This window comes from Macrobrachium rosenbergii, chromosome 4 (genome assembly GCF_040412425.1).
Source record: "Macrobrachium rosenbergii isolate ZJJX-2024 chromosome 4, ASM4041242v1, whole genome shotgun sequence".
Classification (NCBI taxonomy): domain Eukaryota; kingdom Metazoa; phylum Arthropoda; class Malacostraca; order Decapoda; family Palaemonidae; genus Macrobrachium; species Macrobrachium rosenbergii.
The window spans coordinates 44,624,709-44,647,330 of record NC_089744.1 but is presented as its reverse complement, the minus strand read 5'-3'; the positions used below and the strand labels follow the sequence as shown (position 1 = coordinate 44,647,330).

At 40.8% G+C, this 22,622-nt stretch overlaps 1 protein-coding gene across 1 annotated transcript in view; it reads left to right on the top strand.

The window, feature by feature from the left end:
• Nucleotides 1-22,622, top strand: part of LOC136833816 (probable endonuclease 4) — a 134,463-nt gene that overhangs the window by 101,665 nt on the left and 10,176 nt on the right. Inside the window, exons 7-8 of the mRNA XM_067096106.1 lie at nt 10,254-10,362; nt 10,898-11,002. Coding sequence (XP_066952207.1) covers nt 10,254-10,362; nt 10,898-11,002 — 214 coding nt within the window. The remainder of the gene's footprint in view (nt 1-10,253; nt 10,363-10,897; nt 11,003-22,622) is intronic.

Below are 22,622 nucleotides of genomic sequence, written 5' to 3'. Positions count from 1 at the left end.
AGTGGCTGGGACTGTGTTGGGATACTCTTCACAGCCTGTTGTCTCTCCCCATCAGTACTCAAAACAGAGTAAGAAAAGACCTCAAAACGTTCCTCGCATAGCCCAGAGTTTCCAGATGGCAATTAGAACGTATGATAGGCATGCTGCAGTTCACATCAGTAATAGATCTAATACTCAGCTTGTAAGAAAAAAAGTGAACAAATTCTGGCTATTGCATGGAAGAAAAAAGATGCAAGACTGACCTCATCAAAAGAATCAAAATGTTGGGGAGATACGTTGGCCTTGGACCCCGAAGGAATCTGGTGAAACATTTCACCCTGACTCCTCTGTCTGTATTATTACACATGGTGATAATTTTTTTCTTTAGATGCATCATTGACAGGTTGGGGAGGACATTGGGAGGATTGTGAGGCAGCAGGGAGGTGGTCAGTTACTCTGAGAAATTGTCATATCAATTTCCTGGAGCTGATGACTGTGTTTTTGTCTCTGAAAAAACTCAAACCTCCAGAAGAGACACATTTTGTTGGTTCTAGACAACATGACTGCAATGTCCTACATCAAGATCACGTTCACCTCCTCTCAAGCAAGGAAGTGGCACTTGTCTTCAATTCACCTCACAGGGTTGTTCAGCTTAATAGCAGACTCTCTGTCAAGGAAAACGACAGCCTCAATAGAGTGGATGTTGGACATCCACTCTTTTCAAACAGTAGCTAACATACTTCCACAACCAGAAGTGGACCTGTTCAACACATTCGAGAATCACAAACTCCCAGTTTGTTTTTCTCCGAACTTGGACAGTCAAACAACAGCAAGAGATGCCTTCCTACAAGACTGGAAAAATGGGGGAAGATATACCTTTTTCCTCCATTGTCCCAGATTTTGAAGGTTTTGAGCAAGTTTCCTATTACTCCAACAACAGGCAAAGAGAGCAATTCCACTACCGTCCGCTGTTCTATCCCAGACAGTAAGGGGGAAAGTCGTCTGCTATCCTGCTTTCTGAGCCGAGACCTTCACGTGTGGATTTTTAAGTATTGTCTACTGTGAAAATTACTCGGCCAACATTGCTAGGTACCTAGTGCAAAAATTACGGAGATCATCTATCCAACAATACCAGTCTGTATGGAAGATAAAGATATGGTTAGATTATATCCATACTGAGACCCCAGTTGAGATTTCTATGGAAACACTTTATTTGCCTTGCGGTTACAACATACTTTATTTGCCTTGTGGTTACAACAATCATGGCATACAAGACAGCATTAACGGAACCCTTGCTTTATGGATTCGGGATTGACTCTGGTATAGAAATTGTCTCTTTCCCTTCTGTGATCTTTTGCACTACAAAGACCTGATCCCAAAAGGCTTCCAATTACTTGGTCATTGAATAAGGTGCTTAGACTTCTGTCAACCCCTTAATTCAGTGGACCCAATACAACCACAAATCACATGCTGCAAAAGGTGATCATCTTGATCGTTCTAGCATCAGGAGCTCATATTAGTCCCCTGGCCCATCATTCTTGGTCAAGAATGAGAATCCTTCAAGAAGGAAACCTCATATTTTGATAAGGACACTCAATTTAGCAGACAAGACATTATGCCCAGTTTAGGCACTTAAGGTTTACCTAGAGGTCACGGCAAACATCCCTATTTTCCTACACCCTAGCACAAACAAACCACTCTCTACAAGGGCTGAGAATAATTTTAGTATCTCATTAAAAAGGCAAATCCACACTCCTTTCTTAGGTCACGTGATATTAGAAAAGTAAGTACATCGTTGGCCTTCTTCAGAAATGTCTCTTTCGATTGTTTCGAAGAAGTCTCCAAATGTACCGGGTTGTCATCAGAGACAGTGTTCTTAAAAACATTATTGCCATGAGCTTGAACAAATTCAACTACACTGTATCAGTAGGGGTCATGGTTAGTCCTGATCCCATAGGCCTTTATTATTTTGGAAAACCAGGGTTGTCTTCTAACAAAAAATATGCTAACTTTGCTGGGGGAAAATGTAGGCACTGCACCACACAACAATTTATTTCCACCCCGCCATTTTGAACTTTGGATTTGCCCCATTTCTGTTTTCCAGGCAAAATTATAGGTCTATTATCAGTATTTTTCTCTAGAATTTCAGTGTAATTTTCATATAATCATAGCAACAGAAGTGTCAAGGCAGTCATTAAGTCCTTAAGGATAAGCTGTCTTCTAATCTATTGTTATAATCGTTTGTAATATAAAGTATACCAATTTTGGCTAAGCTGAAATTGTGCCTTAGAACCTTTGAATTTATATCTGCTTTATACATCATCATGCTTATACTGTATATACCTTCCTTGACTAGACCTCTTTGGTATGTATTTTACAATGTTAAGACAAGCTAGTCTGATGTGCTTAACACTGCATATATTACAGTGCTCAAGTAGACTACTCATTAACTTTTACGTATGGTGGCAAAATGACAAATTTTTAATTAATATGTATTTTTCCTAACGTACAAACACTTGGTCTTTACATATGGATAACTTTTGGCGATGCTGGAAAGTCCAGCCGTTAAACTTTTGCAAGGCAGTTATGGTATGCACTCAATCTCTTCAGTTTACCATTTGGCCCAGGGGTAGTAAGAGGTGGGCCTTTTATGTAAAAACCTCAGGAAGAGAATACCAGGTGAACTGACTGGTAGTTCGGCTCACCTGGTATTCTCTTCCAGACTTCTGGGCACTTTGAACCAAAGGAAAGAATGAAAACCCTTGAATCAAAAGGTGCAGACGAACCCGCAATGTTGAAGACTATATAGCTAAAAAACCAACTGGCTTGCCCATAGTCAGTCCTTCTCTCTCCTTGCTAGAGAGAAGGAAGGAAATGCATATATTAATCCAAACAAGAAATGGATTATAGACAGGATACTCAGTCATGCAGAACACCTGCATGCATGCCAGTCCAGCTCGTGACGACTTGTTCACTCTTCCTCTGTCCACTGGAAGAGGATGGAAAACAGGAGGAAGGTAGGAAGCCAGTCCTGCCCATTCCCTCTTGTAGCCTCACATCTTAGATGAGATGCAACATGTCCTAAAGAGCTGGGTAAGCTACATGACTTTTTGAGCACATGCCAAGGATCCAAGGAAAAGGAGTCCAAGGACCCAAGGGGATTAACCCAAGGTAAAAGGATAAGAATGTGAATTATACAGTTGCATACTATCCTAGTACCAGATCAACGGGTTCTTCCTGAATGCCATAGATTGATGGATGACTGTGGATCCTAGAGATGTTTCAAACATACTGATGACCACCATGAAATCGCAGGGTACGTTCGGAAGGTCTTTTCCCTAGGCAGAAAAATTATCTCTTGCCTATGGGCAACATCCCAAGGTAAGAGGATATGCATGCAAATTTCACAAATACATTCTATCCTAGTACTTGAACTACGTCCTTTCTGAATGTGACAGACATATGGATGACTTTGCCGTCCAGAGATCTTACCCGAAACGTACTGATAAACAGTAGGAAGTTTCACGGTAAGCTTGGATGATCAGATCACTAGCTAGAGAAAGGATCCCTTTGCCATCATTTCTTGGGCAGCTCGAAGCCAACGAACTAGTCGTTAGCTTTGGGTTGAAGGGCTAGACTATGTGGGTAACACAGAAATCATACTATCTTTGGTGCCACAGGACCATCGAAGGGAAAATTATCAATCAAATTGGTAACCTTCGAATATGTAGAATAAGCAGATCAGAACAGATCCAACAACAGGAAATCGAGAGAAGGAGGAGTATGATCAATCTTCTTTCGAGGTTGAGCAAGAGCCAGAAGACGAGATCAACTGTTCTGTTCCCTGATTTAATCGAAACAGTGCCATCTCACTTTAGATTCCTAGTTGGTCATTGTACCGAAGGTACTTCTGTCTGTCCAAGTACCACTTTCACAGACCTGACATGTCAGATCTCATCAGTACCAGAAGCTCAAGTGGTTTAGCATAGCTAAAACCACTGATCAAAATTCCATGGTCATAAAAGTTCTACATGTGTATACAATATTGGTATGAAAACCAATCTGATAGAAGAAACAGGCAAGGGACAATTTGTCTGACACACCCCTCATCCTGGACTGTGTCTGATTGACGTCTGTATTGAGCATGCTACTGCAACCCCATTCATCAGAGTTGTATACAGAGATGATAGGATAACCCCAGGGGATGACCTATGATAAGTAGAAGCGTGCTTAGTATTCTGCTGTCGACAGAGGAGATCCTAGTACTGTCAATGGAATGTGTATTGGCAACAGAAGAGATGTCCTATGAGGAGATTCCCTATGATGACATCAGTAATCCACTCAAAAGAGCAGTTGTCCTATGATGATAGGACACCCTGTCGGCAGAGATGTCCTAATACTGTCAATGGGATGCGCATCGACAACAAAGGAGACGTCCAATGAGGAGATCCCCTATGATGATGTCAGAAGCTACTCAAAAGAGTTGTCCTATGATGATAGGACATCTTGTCGACAGAGATGTCCTAGCACTGTCAGTGGAATGTGCATCAGCAATAGAAGAGACATACTATGAGGAAATCCCCTATGATGGCAACAGTAAGCTACTCAATAGTGGAGTTGTCCTATGATGATTGGAACCCCCCTTTATTCATTGCATATATTGAAGTCAAAGAGAACTATATCTGTTCAAGCAACAAACCATGTCAGCCCCATACAGTGGGTTTGCCACCACTCCTCACTCCCCTTGCTGGAGAGAGAAGTAAAGGCTATATATGGAAGGCAAAGAGAACTAGTATGGAAGGCAAAGAGAACTATATCTGTTCAAGGAACAAACCATGTCAGCCACATGCTATGGGATTCCCACTCCTCACTCCCCTTGCTGGAGAGAGAAGTAAAGGCTATTGAGAAGCATATTTGTATGTTGTATGGAACATAAAAATGTTGTAACTGCATGACTGCAACTCCCTGCATCAAGCCAGTTACAGCATATGACGTGTCATTCTTCCAAACCATCTGTAGGTTGAGAAGAAAGGAAAAAGGGGAAGAAAAGAGACCAGACGTTTTCACTCATTCCCTTTTTCACACTATCATCTTAGGCAAGATACAAACTGCCCCACCTGGGACACTGGATGAGATACACCATCTGTTGAGCAGCCATCACTGGATCCATGGAAAAAGTGTCCAAGGACCTGTGGGCAAAGTCCTTCTGGTAGAAGGAAGTGAAAGCAGTCTGACGAAGTCAAGAACCAGCATTCAAAATCCTGTGAACAGACAAGTTCTTCGTAAACACCAGAGAGGAACTAATTCCTCTGATGTCATGTAGGCTTGGCTATTAATCCCACCAAGTTCTTGAGGAACAAGAGAGATATTTCCTCATCTGTCCTTAGCCAAGAAAATCAAGAGGTGTCTTGAATCCTTTCTTGAGCTTAGAAGAGCTTCAACAGCAGTAGGAGCGATCACAGGTGGGGATTTGAACTTCAGAATTATATATGAACATTATTGAACTCACGAATGAGATCAGTGACCACTTCATAAGAGGAAAGAAAAACTTATTCTTCAAATCCTTGAGACAACCCCAAACACAACACACACACACACACACACACACACACACACACACACACACACACACACACACACACACACACACACACACACATCCTGGGCGATGGCCATATACTGATATATGGACATGTACATATGTCAGTACTGTCACGTCCAAACATATGAGACGACCAACTGGTATGAACCAATCGCTTGTATGTGCAACATGAAATGGTTGAGAAAGCTTGAAGGTCAGAGGGTGTTCTGGAAGAGTATGGAAAGACGGAGAAGAATGTCACAGAAGATCAAACATTGAGTCGACAACAGTTCTAGGGTGGAGAGACATACTTGGCCGTGCAGAATCCCTCATGTACATAAACGGAAAGCGCATAATTTCTTGGCTGGACGTCCTTGAACAAGGGAAGACGAACGTCGAACCTAGTCGTGTCCTTGGATATCAGGAACTACAGGAACTGAGTCAGGAACGTGCAAGGGTTGAGGCAACAAAGCCTGTGCTGGAACATGTCCCCAGACCTCCAGAATCTTACGTCCAATGAAGGAAGTGCATCAACGTTGGCTGGAACGTCTGCTAGAAACTCCACTGCTGCTTCTATCTTGAACACCTGGCAAGAAATGTCTGCTCGGAGTTCTGAAGAAAACTGAGTGTCCTGCTCGAGCTGCATGCTCTAGACAAGCACCCTGTGTGTCTCAGATTTCCGAAGAAACCAAAGGACTCGGAAGGAGCTACAGAGTCACATACAGGACGAAAGCGGTTGTTTCTTCTACCTGAGTGTCCATAGAAACATGGGCAGAGGAGAACTAGATTGGGGGACAATCCCAAAACAAGTATAGGTGACAGGGTACCTCTTCAACTTGCCGAAAACGAGGAAACCGTGCACCTGGTGCTCTATGTAGCAGGGTCCAAGAGAGAGAACACCACACGAAGAAATCTGAGTCCGTCGCCGAGGGATAGCACTGATTGAAAAAGGCGAAGGCAAAAGAATTCTCTTCTTCGACTTCTACTGCAACCGGAGGGCCACACCACAGTACACGGAGGTGTGAAGAAACAGCGAAGAACTCCCAAAAACTCACAACGTCTGCGAGAGTGGAAGATGGGTTGTACGTCTCTTGAAAGGCAGAGTTGATCGGTCAAAACTATATTGGAGGAATCGGTTAATGACACCATAAGAACTAGCCATGACGTCATAAGAGCAGATGACTTTTACCAAAGCAGAAATTATTGGGTGTAAGAGTGGGAATAATCATATATTCTAACAATTGTGTGATAATACAAGTTTATTTTATATATATGACAAAAGGGCAACCAAAGTGTAGGGCACCGGATGACAAAACATCGGAAGGGAGACGAGAAGCCACAAAGCAGACAAAGGCTACATCGGAGAAGCAGTCTGTCTAAGATTGGTACTCCTGAATGACGACTTCAGGTACACATCTACCATACAGCGTTGCCCCCACCATACCAGGAGGGGAACAACCCCTTAAGTCACCACATCGAAGGGGCTCCCAGCCTCTGACAGGAACACACTGCTGACAGAACTGGTTTGGTAACAACTTCTACCACAGAACTAATGAGTGGGTGAGGTACCACAATACATGAAGTGGTAACACTGGGAGAGCGAAGAGAACGAAGAGGGGCTCCCAAGGACTGAGTGGAACACACCACTGTCCGGCTTCAAGGTGAGCAGCAGGGCTGACAGCAGACGTGCAAGAAGACAGGGAAGTCCAGAGGCAAACTAGATCTGAACTGTAGGGCCTGAAAAGAAACAAATAACATGCCCTCTCCCCCTTTTCAGGACGGGAATAAACTTCCCGCCCAAAGAGAAAGGAAAAGAAACATATCTGTATCTAAGGAAGGGAGTGAGCCATATGACTCACACACCCACCCCCACAAGACGGGAAAGAGATAACACAGTAAATTCTGACTGGTCCTGAGCACGTAGACAGGCCCAATGCAACCCTAGGACTTGTGCCGTTAACATTCGTGTTGAGGGAGAGGAGGAACTGTAACGTCTCGACCATCTCGATCTACACAACAACTGAAAGACTAAAACATTACCACCTTCCCAGAAATTGTGTAGTTTGAATCAAAACATATGTCTAAAAAATAAAATAACAACAATGATATACAGTCAGCCCTTGTTAAGACAGACTAATAGTGGGGCCAGAGTGTCCGTCTTAGCCGATAGTCCAGTTTAACCGGCGATATCTATATATATATATACCTATAAATATACTGTATTTCATTATTTTTATAGAGTGTGGATAATAAACCAATGTGGAAACGTTTGAATTAAAGCTCATGGTAAAAGGTGAAAAATGAAGAATAAAACATGATAAAAATGATAGAATTCAGCCACATACTGTATGTAGATGCCTAGGCAGAGACATAATGCATAATTTTGTTAAGTAAAATGAAGTGGGGTCTCCAAAATGAAGAGTAAGATTTTTTCCTTTTTCCATGTTTTTTTATTTTAGTTATTTATTCATTATAGTTTATTATTATCTATATTAATGTACTGTCAAATAAATGTGAGATGATTAAGATCATCAGTAATAAAATAGTGGGACAATTAAGACCATAAGTTCACTAACACATTTTGTTTTCAACAAAAACACTCCCTAAAATGCAAAAAATATACATGATCAAAATTATTTTTGTAATTCAACTTGTGAATTTTAACGATAAGTAAGACCATAAAATGCATTTCATCATATCGATCTTGGAGAGGGTTGTTTTTTACTGTTACTGACGTCATCAGTTTGCAGTCGTAAATCTGAGGACGGTCCGGGAATAGGATTCGCAAGTGATGACACATCACCACAACAGACTGTTGTGGGATTTTTCATACCACTGTATTAAAGTTAAAATTATTGTTGAATTCATGTTTTCATGAAGAAATAATTATATAAAGCAAATTATTGAATAATTTTTGCCATCAGCAGTTAAATAATCACGATCACGGCAACATTTAAACTTAGTGCCATCACGACATATGTTTATAAATAGAAGTAGAGGGCTGTCATTGGCTAGCAGATCTCCATGGCAACCAGCCAGCCAATCAGGTTTTAGCTGTATTCTGTCTGAGAACGTTTGCTCAGAGAAGCTGACGATGACATTAGTGCGTGTGTTTTGAATACAAAACTTAGATTTTAATAGTGTATATATTTTACTGGTTACATTACTGGTAATTCTCTCTCTCTCTCTCTCTCTCTCTCTCTCTCTCTCTCTCTCTCTCTCTCTCTCTCTCTCTCTCTCTCTCTCTCTCTCTCTCTCTCTCTCATATGTCATTTGCCACGTGAACACAAGTATTGTTCAGTAACTCGGCTTTTGTCTTTGTAAAGTTTACCTTTGTCATGTCTTTTCTTTCCTAAAAAAAATCATACAAAGCATCATACTGTAGCTACCAGTCGGGCAGCAGATAGGTAAAACTGTTAATGCTCAGTGATTGGCTATGATACCTCCTACCATTCCAGACAATAGTGTTTCTTAATGACGGTACGTACCGTGCGCAAGTTAAATTGGTTACAAGTTAAAAGCATTTCAATTCAGTACAGTATAAATACAGAAGAGTATATATAAAATAAAAATATAAATGAAAAGTTTTTTATTTACCTTTGGTAAATAAAAAGGAAAACGGTACATGACGAGCGGAGGAACAGTAACTATCTTAAATCGTGGTCGAACATTACATTTTTCAAATCGGCTGACCCCCTTCGGTGTCTGTCTTATCCGATGTCCGGATTAATGAGGTCAGGCTTAATGAGGGTCGACTGTAAAGGGAGAAAAACTCAAACCTTAATCCTGCTACGCAGTATGAGTAATATATCATTGTAGACATAGAAACAACATATTGAAATGTCTTAATACACCAAAATTTACAAATGTTTCAATATATCCAAAACAATATTTCAAATTAGAAAATGTAAAATATACAACGAGAAAAAAGGCCGAACAGCAGGACAGAGAAGAAGAGCATGCCTTGACGACAGTGAGATTGAATGCATACTGGTTGGGTTGGCGGTACCTCCACCCTTACCATAGGTAACTGTTACCATAACCGCCTTGCAAAAGTTTAACGGCCGGACTTTCCAGCTTTGCTGAAAGTTACCCGTATGTAAAGACCGAGGTTTGTATTTGTGTAGGAACAAATCCAACTTGTAACAAAGATCAGCAACTAGTTACATGATGCAGTACCCTGGAGCCAACAACTCACATAGCTTATAGGGAACAGCAATTCATATAAGATAATTAATAGTACAATTATATCTTGAGTAGTTTTGTAATTATCATTCGGTTTAAAATAATTTACTTGTCATTCGGTTTCAGATATATCTGCTAAATAAATTGCCCCGAAGTATACATACAGTACAGTAATGTACAGTTTAGCATAATAAGAACATAGCTGGTTGCAGTAGTTCTACCTACTTATGCATACAAGATATGTAAAATGCACAAAACTCATACAGTTTAACAAAAAGACCATAAACACTGTTGCCTCTGTTTTAACATCAAAGTTACAAAACACTTTCACTTACTGTGCCCCCCCCCTCTTGCTTACAGTATTTTATTGACGTTTATTTCATGCAGTACAATTTTGTACCTTGAATGATTGAATGCTGTTCCCATTTAAACAGTAATTGTATTTGTGATTTGACTTTAATTTCAAATGTTCCTGCCTTAACCGTGATTTACTTTGTTTCTTTTAAAGGGTAACACAGTTGGAGGAGATTTCCACGAGTTGCGAACTATCATAGAAAATGTGAAAGACAAGACAAGAATTGGTGTTTGTCTTGATACATGTCATGCTCATGCTGCAGGTAAATTCACGTTAGTCATGACATTTGTACTTTAATGAAATTCATTATTCATGAATTTGTGTTCAATAGTTAACCCTGCATCATTGGTAGTACCTTCAAAATGTTGGAAACCTTTAGTCATGATAAATGAAGAAAAATTAAGGAAAGATGATATTGAAAGTTTCTTTTGAATCAGTGAATTAGTATTCTGTAGTGCAATATAAATGACATTGAAGAAGGGCTAATGGTAATAATACAGCAGAGGAAGTGGTGGGTTTATTATAATGTAGCTCATGATAAGTGTAAAAAAAATCACTTGAAGAAAGAGACCAGGTATTTTAATACAGTAGTATGTTCATGTTAATAGCTGTTTACTTTTTAATAGAATTCAAGTGATAGCAAACTATGTATTATTGTTCTGATTGAAAAGTTACATTAAACATTCTTTAAAATAGTAGTTTCATAAAGAGCATGCAAGTATTTTAGAAAATTTTATGTACAGAATATTTTCTAAAAATGTTGTTTTGATCAAATTCTTTGTTGACATTTTGCATAGGATATGACCTTGGTACTGAGTCTGGCTTTGAAAGATTTACAGAAGACTTCGGTAAGATTGTGGGTTGGCAGTTTCTCCGAGGGCTACACATTAATGACTCTAAAGGTAATGAAATTAACATTAGTTAGGTAGTAGACTTTTTAATGTTTCTTGTATAAAGGTCATTATCAGTCATGATATGACAAATTTTAAACCAATTTGTATTTTTTGTAACTAACAAACCTTCAGTGTTAATGTAGAGGTAAATTCCCTGCGCTAGCTGGAGTCCAGTTAAAAATAACACAAGGAATTGGTGTTAACAGGCATCAGCCAATAAGGGAGTAGGAGGAAGCTATGTGACCTGCTTTACCCCCGCTATGCATCATCATACCAGTTTCCTTCTAGCGCAGGAAAGAATGAGGGGTGGCTTGAGGTGGGCCGTACAGTAATACCTCAATCTTACATGCTTCAAGTTGCGCAAATTCACAGACGCGCAAACTTTTCATTGGAACCTAAGTTAAACCTAACTAATTGGTATACGCAGTATTTTCACAGATATGCAACATTTGTGAAATCCTCAAGAAACCCTGCAGAAGTGTTTGTTTAATTTTTGAAGTAATTTAAAAGTTTTCATGATACACATCTGTAGATGACCTTCTGAGTAACCTGACATTTCCATCACTGCTCAGCAAGAAAAGCCTTTGGCTTGCAAGAGATACTTGATAGTCTCCAGCTGTGAAGAGATGGGACCCTACCAATTGGTGAAACCTCTCTCTATGGTTGGCAGAGCAGGTTGTGCCATGGGGGGATCCCTCGGTTGCTTATTCACCCTTAAAACAATTTTTGAGCAGTACAGTTCATGCTATATGCTTGTGCAGGGTTAATCTTTAAAGGTAAGTCTTTCCTTCATCAGGAGTACATTAATGAGACCTTGTATATTTCATATATTCTTAGTGGAAATACCTAGACTAAAACATTTATCACCTCTGCTAACAAATTGGGAGATGATCAGTCAATGGCTGGGGATGTTGGAAAGATCATATTACAACTTGGGTAGTTGCAAAAACTTTAAAATATAAAAATAACCAACTTCATATCGAGGGTAGATAATGAGAATCCTTGTCCATAGACAAAAGAACTGCAAGCCTTACCAGGCAACCCATCACTTGCTGAGACAGTAGATAGATAGACAGGCACACGAAACAGAAAGTGAGTTACAGGAACAAAAAGGGAATAACACTGAAGTGTAAATACACATTTTGCAAATCATGAATTAACCAGAAGTATAGTAAATTAACTGAAATAACACCTACAGAAAACCCAATAAAGAAGGTAACAAAACACTTGAAAATTGCAAGGAAAAAAGTCCAATCACACCTTATTCCAAGTAAAAGTAATTCAAATATATAAAAAAATATGCACAATTTTCACAGAACCACTACTGGGTTCTGTGCAGATTGTGCCTATTTTATTTACATTTTCAGCTGTTTTTTTTAATGGGAGGGGACTTAATTTAATTTTGCTGGAAATAAGTTGTGCTGGTTGACGGAAAAATGGAAGACAACTGTAAGCAAGGGCTTGGCACAATGATTAATGCCATGACAAAAGGCAAACTATGAGATTGATCGAGATAAGGGAGTGCTACGCAGTCACACAATCGATTGTGAAGCAACTTGGAGCTTCATACAGTCTTGACATGTGTAAGATGTTCTTTTGTGATAAAACAAGTTGGTGCAAATGGGATTTCGTATATATTAAAATAAGACATGATTTTGCGTATTGGGGTTGTAATAGAAAGCATTGTCTGCTGATTGTACTAATTTAGTAATGTTAATGACTGACACTAGCCTATTTGTCCATGCTTCTAGTTTAGAATATCGGCACTTCCACTTAATCGACAATTTTGTGGGGTCTGATCTCCAGGAAGTAAGGAAATCCATCGAGTAACAAGACCCAAAACCAGTGCAACAATTGTCTGAAAATCTGTCTCATTCTTTTTTCTATCTTTCATCTAATTCAGCATTTTCTGGGTTTGACCTGTGTCACCCGGTGAAGTATCCATTTAGCACATATTTCTAGGTATAAGTATTGCTAAAAATACCAGAGAAAAAGCTAAACACAATGCCAGGGTTACGACCCCCAGTTCGAGCGCCATTTAATGGTGTCGGTATACACAAAGGGTGAGTGTTGCCACTGCCACAGGCCTCTGCCCTATAGAGATCTCCAATCTCAAAACCCCGAAAGGTGAGGAGCCGTCACATACCTCACCCTCTTCTCCCAGCCAGCCAACACCTCAGCCGCCATCTTGCAAACATTCCAACTTCGCACGCTTTCAGCACATCACCGTGTTTTTTCTTGGTGCTGTTTTTTCGTGATTTTCAATCTGCATCATGTCATCCCTTCCAGAATTTGCATCACCTAAGTTGAGTACCATCTCCTTTTGGTTTTTTCTTACAGAGGCATCTTATTTGACCTTTAATTTATTGTTTACCAGGTAAATAACACGCCGCCGATCGCGGCGGCTTCCGCCTCAGCCATGCTGGACCCTCAGTCTTCGCATGGTTTTAGCAGAAAGTTACTGCTAGTTTTTTCTATATAATTATATATACAGGCAGTCCCCGGTTTACGACGGTTCCGGCTTACGACGTTCCGAGGTTACGACGCTTTTCAAATATATTCATCAGAAATTATTTCCCGGCTTATGATGCATGTTCCGGGGTTACGACGTGTCGTACGCCGATCCGACGGAAGAAATTTGGCCCCAAAATGGCAGAATAATCATAATTTGAAGGTTTTTTTTATGTAAAACTCAATAATAATGCAGTTTACGTCATTTTCAATGCACCCAGAGCATTAAAAGTAAGGTTTTCTTATGGTTTTTGATTTTCGATTTTCCGGTTTACAACGATTTTCGGGTTATGACGCGGCGCAAGAACGGAACCCCCGTCGTAAACCGGGGACCGCCTGTATATACTCCTTTCATTTGGAGTTTTATTATATGAATCACCTTTTTGCTGGTAGGGGGTTAGGAGCCCGTATCATGATTGATCTAGGCTAGAGATGGAGGTTTTTTTCCCCCTCCCTCCTTTCTGATCATAAATTCTCTTTTTCCCGGGTCCCCTTCCTCTGCCAGCGAGCAGGTACATTCTCCATGATGGTACTGTTATGCTCATGTCCTTTTCTGATGTGTACGGTGATGGATGACATGTAAATCTCTGGATTAATTTTAATTGTGATTCAGCGTCAGGGTGGGCCATATTGGTATCCCCGCTTCCCATATACCGCGGGTTGTCTGGCCTTCTCTACAGCTGAGTCTTTTACGTGAGATCCAGGTCATTTAAGGCTAGTCCCCCTCAGCCTGACTTTGACCCTGAGGCCTTCGCGGAACTTCTAATGCAGAAGTTGGATAAGAAGGTCGAAGCCAGGATTAATGACCTTTCCTCCCAGCTCGTTTCGAACCTGCAGACCTCTGGTGAGTCGGTGAAATCTTTAGCAGAGAGGATGCAGACCCAGGAAAGCTTGCTCTCCGGGTTTATGCGCTCCGGAGTAGCAGCACAAACTTACGCTGTTCCGGATGCCTCCAGTCTGCCCCCCTTTGATAAGGGAAACCCGTGGTGCCTGGCCCTTCATGCTCCTCGGCATGAAGACACCCTGACCATCGAGGGCTTGGGAATTCGTCGGTTGGAAGAACTGGAGTTCTTTCCACCCGACCTGGTGCCTCCCTACCCAGGCTACGCCAGGCTTACGGAGGAAGCCTGGATCAGATCAGACAAGGTCCCGAAGGAGACAGTCATCTTCCCTAGGGACCAAGCCCAATCCACCTTGATGCGCTCTCACTGGTGGGGAGTGCGAAAACACTAAGCTTACCCCCTTTAAGGGGACTTTCACTATGTTCTCGGTAGGTGACTCCATCCCTACCCCTGCACGACTAAGGTAGCAGTGCTGACTAGTCAGGCGGGAATCGAGGGTAAGCCGCTTCACCTCAACTCCGGGGAGACAGATGCCACCTCTCTTGTCTTCCCGGAGATTCGAATTTTGGTTGGGAGCTCCGCCACGTTCACGGTGGGCAAACTCAACCCCGAGCGCGCCTCATCTCTTTTTAGTGAACAGCTTCCCAAGATTCCGGAGGCTCTTTTGAAGGCAGAATTTGAAGCTAGGTGCAGGTTGAGTCACTCCCTGCATTCCATTACCATTACGGAGGCAACGGCGGTAACTTACGCTGAAGAACCTCTTTTCCAGGTCCTGACCAAATCCCTGTTAGCGGCATTCCAGGCGAACCTGTATGATTTTGTAGTGGCAAGACTAAACTGCCGAAAGCACATCTTTGCGGACGCCACTATTAGACACGAGCCCAATAGACTCATGAAGAGTTCTATCTGGGGCCCTAACATCTTCCCTGAGGATGAAGTCAACAATGTTCTGGTGGAGGCAACCAGAGCAAATCAGAGCCTTTGCTCCCGCTGGGGTCTCCCCTTCAAAAGGAAGGCCACAGAGTCCGCCGGACCTCAAGCCAGGGATAGGAAAAGATTCAGGAGGTACAGAAAACCTCAAGCCCAAACTATGCTCCAAGCTGTACCGGTCTCTCAGATCGGTCAGCCTTCAACCTCAAAAGCTCAGCCTCAGCAACAGTTTGTTCTGATGCAGCCGGCTCAGCAAACCCTTGCTTCTCCAACCTTCGTGGCGTCCCCGGCTTTCAATGCTTTGTTTGAAAGCCAGGGGGCATTTCGAGGTTTCAACAGAAATGCGAGGGGAAGAAGAGCCAGAGCCTCCTTCAGAGGTAGGTCTGCATCACGTCCTCTCTCACGGGGAAGAGGAGGCCGGGGTGGTAGAGGAAGTAAGCCCTCTCCCGCTCAATGAGTCTCCTCAGGTAGGCGGGAGGTTACATCTCTTCCAGGACCGTTGGACCTTCAGTCCGTGGGCCCACAGCATAGTTTCCAAAGGCCTGGGATGGAGCTGGAGCAGAGGTCCTCCTCCGCCAGTCAGATTCCATCAGTCTCCATCCAAAGCCCTCCTGGACTTTGTAAAAGACCTGCTTCAAAAGAGGGCAATAAAGAAAGTGAGACACCTGAAATTTCAAGGCAGACTGTTCAATGTTCCAAAGAAAGACTCCAGTTAGCAAAGAGTAATCCTAGACTTGTCTTGTCTCAATTTATACATTCAATGCGACAAGTTTAGCATGCTTACAATCTCGCAGGTGCGGACCCTACTTCCCCGTGGGGCCGTCACCACCACTATAGATCTTTCAGACGCCTATTATCACGTCCCGATTGCGAGAAATTTCTCTCCTTACCTAGGATTCAGACTAGGAAATCAAGCTTACTCGTTCAGAGTCATGCCATTCGGGCTCAACATAGCGCCCAGAATTTTCACCAAACTGGCAGAAACAGTAGTCCAACAACTACGGGCCCAGGGGATCATGTTAGCCGCATACCTGGATGATTGGATAATTTGGGCACCCAACGCCAAGGAATGTCGGAGAGCAACATCCATAGTGATCAGCTTCCTGGAATCCTTAGGTTTTCAAATAAACAGGAAGAAATCCCGCCTAGTTCCGGAGGCTCGATTTCAATGGTTAGGAATCCAATGGGATCTGGACACACACAAATTGTCACTTCCGCCAGCCAAAAGGAGGGAAATAGCCAAAGCTACCAGGCAGTTCCTCAAAAACAAAAGAGCCTCTCGTTGTACCCAGGAAAGAGTCCTAGGTTCTCTTCAGTTCGCGTCAGTAACAGATTCGCTGCTGAAAGCCAAACTGAAAGATATAAACAGGGTATGGCGGAGACGAGCCAACAGCAGATACAGAGACAAGGTGTCCCTAATTCCGCTGGTGTTGAGGAAGAGGCTTCGACCGTGGTCAAGAGTTTGTCAAGGTCAGTGCCTCTCCAATTTCCCCCTCCATCATTGGTGATCCACACTGATGCTTCCCTGAGCGGGTGGGGAGGATATTCCCAACACAAGAAAGTTCAAGGAACGTGGTCCACTATGTTCCGCCAGTTCCATATCAACATTCTGGAAGCAATGGCAGTATTTCTAACTCTGAAGAAACTGCGTCCAACCAGACAGATTCATATCAGACTGGTACTGGACAGTGCAGTAGTTGTGCATTGCATAAACAGAGGGGGCTCCAAGTCGAGCCGGATCAATCAAGTAATGATAGCAATTTTTTCCCTGGCAAGGAAACACCATGGCATCTGTCAGCTACCCATCTGGCAGGTGTCCGGAATGTCATTGCAGATTCACTGTCCAGGACAACTCCGTTGGAGTCGGAATGGTCACTGGACAAAGCATCTTTCGAATGGGTTTGTCGTCAGGTTCCAGGTCTCCAGGTGGACCTGTTTGCCACAGAGAGCAACCACAAACTTCCATGTTACGTTGCTCCCAATCTAGACCCTCTAGCTCACTCCACAGATGCGATGTCAATAGACTAGAACAGGTGGCAAAGGATCTATCTGTTTCCACCAATAAACCTATTAACAAAAGTTTTACACAAGCTCAGATCATTCAAAGGTCAAGTAGTACTTGTGGCACCCAACTGGCCGAAGAGCAATTGGTTTCCTCTTCTTCTAGAGTTGAAACTCCGGTGCATACAAATCCCCAGGCCAAAGTTGACGCAAATAGTACAAACTCGGACTGTATCAGCTTCCTCAAGAATTCTGAATGCCCTAGCTTTATGGACTTCATGAAATTTGCAGCTCAGAAAGATGCTAACATTGATCCTATTAACACACTGTTCATAGAATCAGACAAAAGGGAATCTACCCTCAGACAATATGACTCAGCAGTTAAAAAGTTAGCATTATTCCTGAGAGAATCTGAAGCTCAAGAAATGACCACGAACCTTGCAATCTCGTTCTTCAGGTCATTATTTGAGAAAGGACTGGCCTCTAGTACTATTACTACAGCAAAATCGGCTTTAAGAAAAATATTTTTACATGGCTTCAATATTAACCTTACAGACTCATATTTTTCGTCAATTCCTAAAGCATGCACTCGTCTTAGACAGCAACCCGTCCCCACACGGTTTCCTGGTTCTTAAATGATGTACTTAAATTAGCATTGGACACTGATAATGAACGGTGTTCATATTCGAGTCTGTTAAGGAAAACGTTATTCTTAATTAGCCTAGCCTCAGGTGCCAGAATTTCTGAACTGTCTGCTCTCTCTAGAGAACCGAACCATGTTGATTTCCTCCCGTCAGGAGAAGTTCTGTTATCTCCGGATCTCAAGTTTTTAGCTAAGAATGAAGATCCACAAAATAGATGGTCCCCTTGGAAGGTTATCCCCCTTCCACAGGATCTGTCCTTATGTCCAGTTACCACTTTAAAGACTTATTTAAATAGAACTTCTAATATAATGTGTGGCCCTCTTTTTGTTAGGGAAAATGGAGGAACCATTTCTTTAAAGGCCATCAGGCAACAAATACTGTATTTTATAAAGCAAGCAAACCTGGATTCAGTACCTAAGGTACATGATATCTGAGCAGTGGCCACCTCCACTAATTATTTTCATAATATGAATTTTGATGACCTTAAAAAATATACGGGTTGGAAATCACCAACAGTGTTCAAACGCCACTATCTTAAATCTCCAGAGGCTCTAAAATTTTCCACAGTGGCTGCAGGAAGTATTGTTCCTTCTGCCTTAGAATAGCTTATGTAACTTTAGTTTATCCTGTCCTTTATTCCTCTCTTGCCTGCCTGCCTCATTTACTCGCCATGCCATCTATCTTAGGTCAGGCCTGCTTCACAGCCTGACTCCTGACCGTTTTGCATATTGTTATTGTTTCCCTATTGTTAACCTTAAGTGTCTTGGTGTTACTAAATTTTGTCTGTGTGCCCTATATTGTTATCATGTTTTATTATTATTACTTTGGGTTATTAAAACACAGTAATTTTCTTATAGTTTTATTTAACTCCATTAAAGTATTTCTTAGAGGGCTCCACCAAGCTCTTGTATGACTGTTTCTCTGTTATGATTTCACCGGGTGACACAGGTCAAACCCAGAAAAGGGATTTTGACAAAGGAAAAATCTATTTCTGGGGGAAGACCTGTGTCACCCGGTGACCCATCCCTGTTCTTCCTTCCCCCCCTGAGTGGCATACCAAGCTTGTGGGGGGGGGGTGCTAACTTGGGATGTTTGCAAGATGGCAGCTGAGGTGTTGGCTGGCTGGGAGAAGAGGGTGAGGTATGTGACGGCTCCTCACTTTTCGGGATTTTGAGATTGGAGATCTCTATAGGGCAGATGCCTGTGGCAGTGGCAACACTCACCCTTTGTATATACCGACACCATTAAATGGCGCTCGAACTGGGGGGTCGTAACCCTGGCATTGTGTTTAGCTTTTTCTCTGGTATTTTTAGCAATACTTATACCAAGAAATATGTGCTAAATGGATATTTCACCAGGTGACACAGGTCTTCCCCCAGAAATAGATTTTTCCTTTGTCAAAATCCCTTATTTCAATAGGTTTGAGGTAGGTCTTGTAAGCTGTTGAATACAATATAAGTTCAGTAGTGAATGCAACAGTTAACTTATCAAAACTTGAAGTAAAATAATGATATGCATTGCAAGGTTGAGAGAGAGTGTAAATAGATAGGCTAACATATTTATACAGTTGCTCACAGAAGTGCAGTATATTTATACAATTGCTCACAGAAGTGCAGTTTATGTGTACAGTAAACCCCCCGTATTCGCGTTCTCATGGTTCCCGGACTCACGCATTCGCGGGTTTCTCTGTGGAACATATCTAGCCATCATTCACGGAAAATTCGCCCATTCGCAGTATTTTTCACTGAGAAATATTCTCTAATTACTGTATTTTCATATAATTTTCATGAATAAATGCACTTTTTGTGATAAAACTATTAAAATACTCAGGTATAAGCATTTTTACAGGGTTTTTCTTGGTTTAAGCTATCAAAATGGGCAGTTCTAGGTGTTTTTAGAGGGGTTTTAAGCATTCGCGGATTTGACCTATTCGCGGGGGGTGTGGGATGCATCCCACACGAATACGGGGGGTTCACTGTACATTTAAATTAAATGTTTTTTTGCTACAGTATTAATGACAGCATATATATATATATATATATATATATATATATATATATATATATATATATATATATATATATATATATATATATATATATATATATATATACATCATTAATAGCTTAGTGTAAATCATTAAATTTATAAGTAAATATTCTCATTTCATTTTTTTTATTTCAGCTGTACTGTATTGCATTTCTGTGAGCAATTGTATGATTGCCTGTCTGTTTGTTTACTCCCTCTCCTGCTCTCTCTCGCTCTCTCTCCCTTGCATTGTTTATCGTTATTTTACTCAAAGTCTTGACAAGTTAACAACCACTAATAAAATTTTTTATTTAAGTGTATATTAATAACTGTAGAGCATTACATATTTTCTCAAGGTTTCAACCAACGATGTACGATATCCCAAGCTCCTTTAGCTTATGAGTTTCATACTCTGTAAGGATTCTGTGTGTTAATTGTACTTTTACTGATGATACAGTACACCAAAATGTGAGTATGATATTGTGCTTGTATCAGTTGAATTTTTTACAGCTTCCTATACCCTCTTCAGACATTGGCATTGTTGGTACACATCTAGATAGAACAGGTTTTATAAAAATTAATGTAATTAAAAACTTAGCTAGAGCTCCGGAACTCAGAATATTTCAGCTTACCTCTTTCCAATGCAATTGTAATCTTCAAAAGACACTGTACATCATTCATATTCTACCCATTCCTAATTTAATAGATTTTAGTTTCACATTGTTCCACAATTAAGAAAACCAAAAAAAATCTACTCTCAAAATATTGTGTATGTATAAAAATACATTTGGCACTGCAAACATGGATGTGCTAACTGTAGTAACATTGCTCGAAAACATTGGTAAGATTTTTAAAAAAATTATATAAAGTTTTATTGTCAAGTATTGTATTATTGTATCACTTTAGATTCTAATGTTTAATGTACAGTTTTGTGCACAATAATCTCAGATTGTAAGTGTACGTAATCTTTCCACTTAACATTGAAATGGACAGCATTAAGTTCTAGTCAAGAGTCAGGAATCGTAGGATTACACATATATCCATCTCTTATACATTATCACTGTTGCATTTGTTTTTAGCTGTATTTATATGTATTGATACATTAATTTATGTATATAGTGATATTTAATTTAAGAATTATACATTATAGCATATTTATGTATATGATATTGATTGTTAACCACGAAATACATTATTAAAGTTAAAAATTCAGACATTAAGAAAAGAAAGGAAATGTTTTTATGGATGTGTAATCAACAAATTTGGCCAGAAACAACCTTGAAAATTGACTCCCATTACAAGGTCTATGTGTAAATTTTTTTTATTTTTATTTAAATGAGTATGATATTAATAAACAAAACTTGGCAATAGTTTGATTATGAATCCATTAATAGAAGGAGGAAATGTAACACAGCAAAATACTAACATAGAATAGCTCAGCCAGATTACTTTGCAGTGATATTATGCTAGACATAAAAGACTGCATTTTTATATGTACTACAATCTCTTCACGTTGACAAATAACTGGTCAAGTGAGTGGGAGAAAAGTACCAAGGAGTGCATGATAGGTTTGTTACCTTGGAGTTAAAGAAGCCACAATTACAAGGTTAGAAAGGCAAGGATTGGTTGCATTTGTTTGTTAAAAGATCCACTACGTCTCGCTAACTTATTGAGTTATATAACAGGTTTTGATGTAGGAAAAACCTATTTTTGTTTGCTGCTGTGAGTCCTCAAAGGAGTTACACTCTCATGGTCCCCTCAGGGCTCCATAAGATAGACCAACTAACTACCAATAATTATCTTATAATTGGTCTCGGCCAGAATAGTGCTTGTTGGCACAGTGATAGAATATAAAGGACTCGGACAGCAGGGCTGTATCTCCTTTCCTACTATGACTACCTCAGCTCTCTATGTTTCACTCACACAGATGTTACAACAGCATATTTTGGCCATCTTCATTACATGCCAGGTCTTTGAAAGATAAATGTTCACCCCAGTCCCATGCCTTTTCAGCAGGGAAAGTGGGTGGGTGTGAGGACTCACAGTGGCTACCAAAAATAAGTTTTTCTTACACGAAAACCTGTTTTTTAATAGCATAGCCTCTGTTCTTCCTCAAAGGAGCTTACAAAAGAAATTGAAATGGCTTAGCTCATATTAAATAAATACCAACAACCCAGCTTAATTTTTGGTCTGAGGTATAGTTACAGGATAGTAACCATTTTCTTTATTCCAGATACCCATAGGGTTTGGCAATAAAGAGGAGGAAACAACACACAAACCAATATATGTATTACTCTTGATGGTTCGAAGGTGGCTTACTTAATTGTGTCAGGTCTGGCTGCGGGATTAGTGTGCATTCCCCAGCATTATCTCGGTATGACCTCCACTTTCATGGGAATAGTGTTTCAGGAATTTTTTATTTAAGGTAAAGTCACAGGTTATCAACTTTTCTTTATTCCGGATACCCATTTGGGTCTGGCAGTAAAGAACAGGAGTTTGGGTCTGGCTGCAGGATTATTGTGCTATATGTCGGGTCTGGCTGCAGGATTATTTACGCAGTCACTAGTTCAAGAATACTGTCTCTAATAACCACTCCGTAAACTCTAAGACTTTTTCGAAAGAAACATTTACATGTACAGTACTAGTTTTACTTGGATGTGTCAGGAGTAGGTT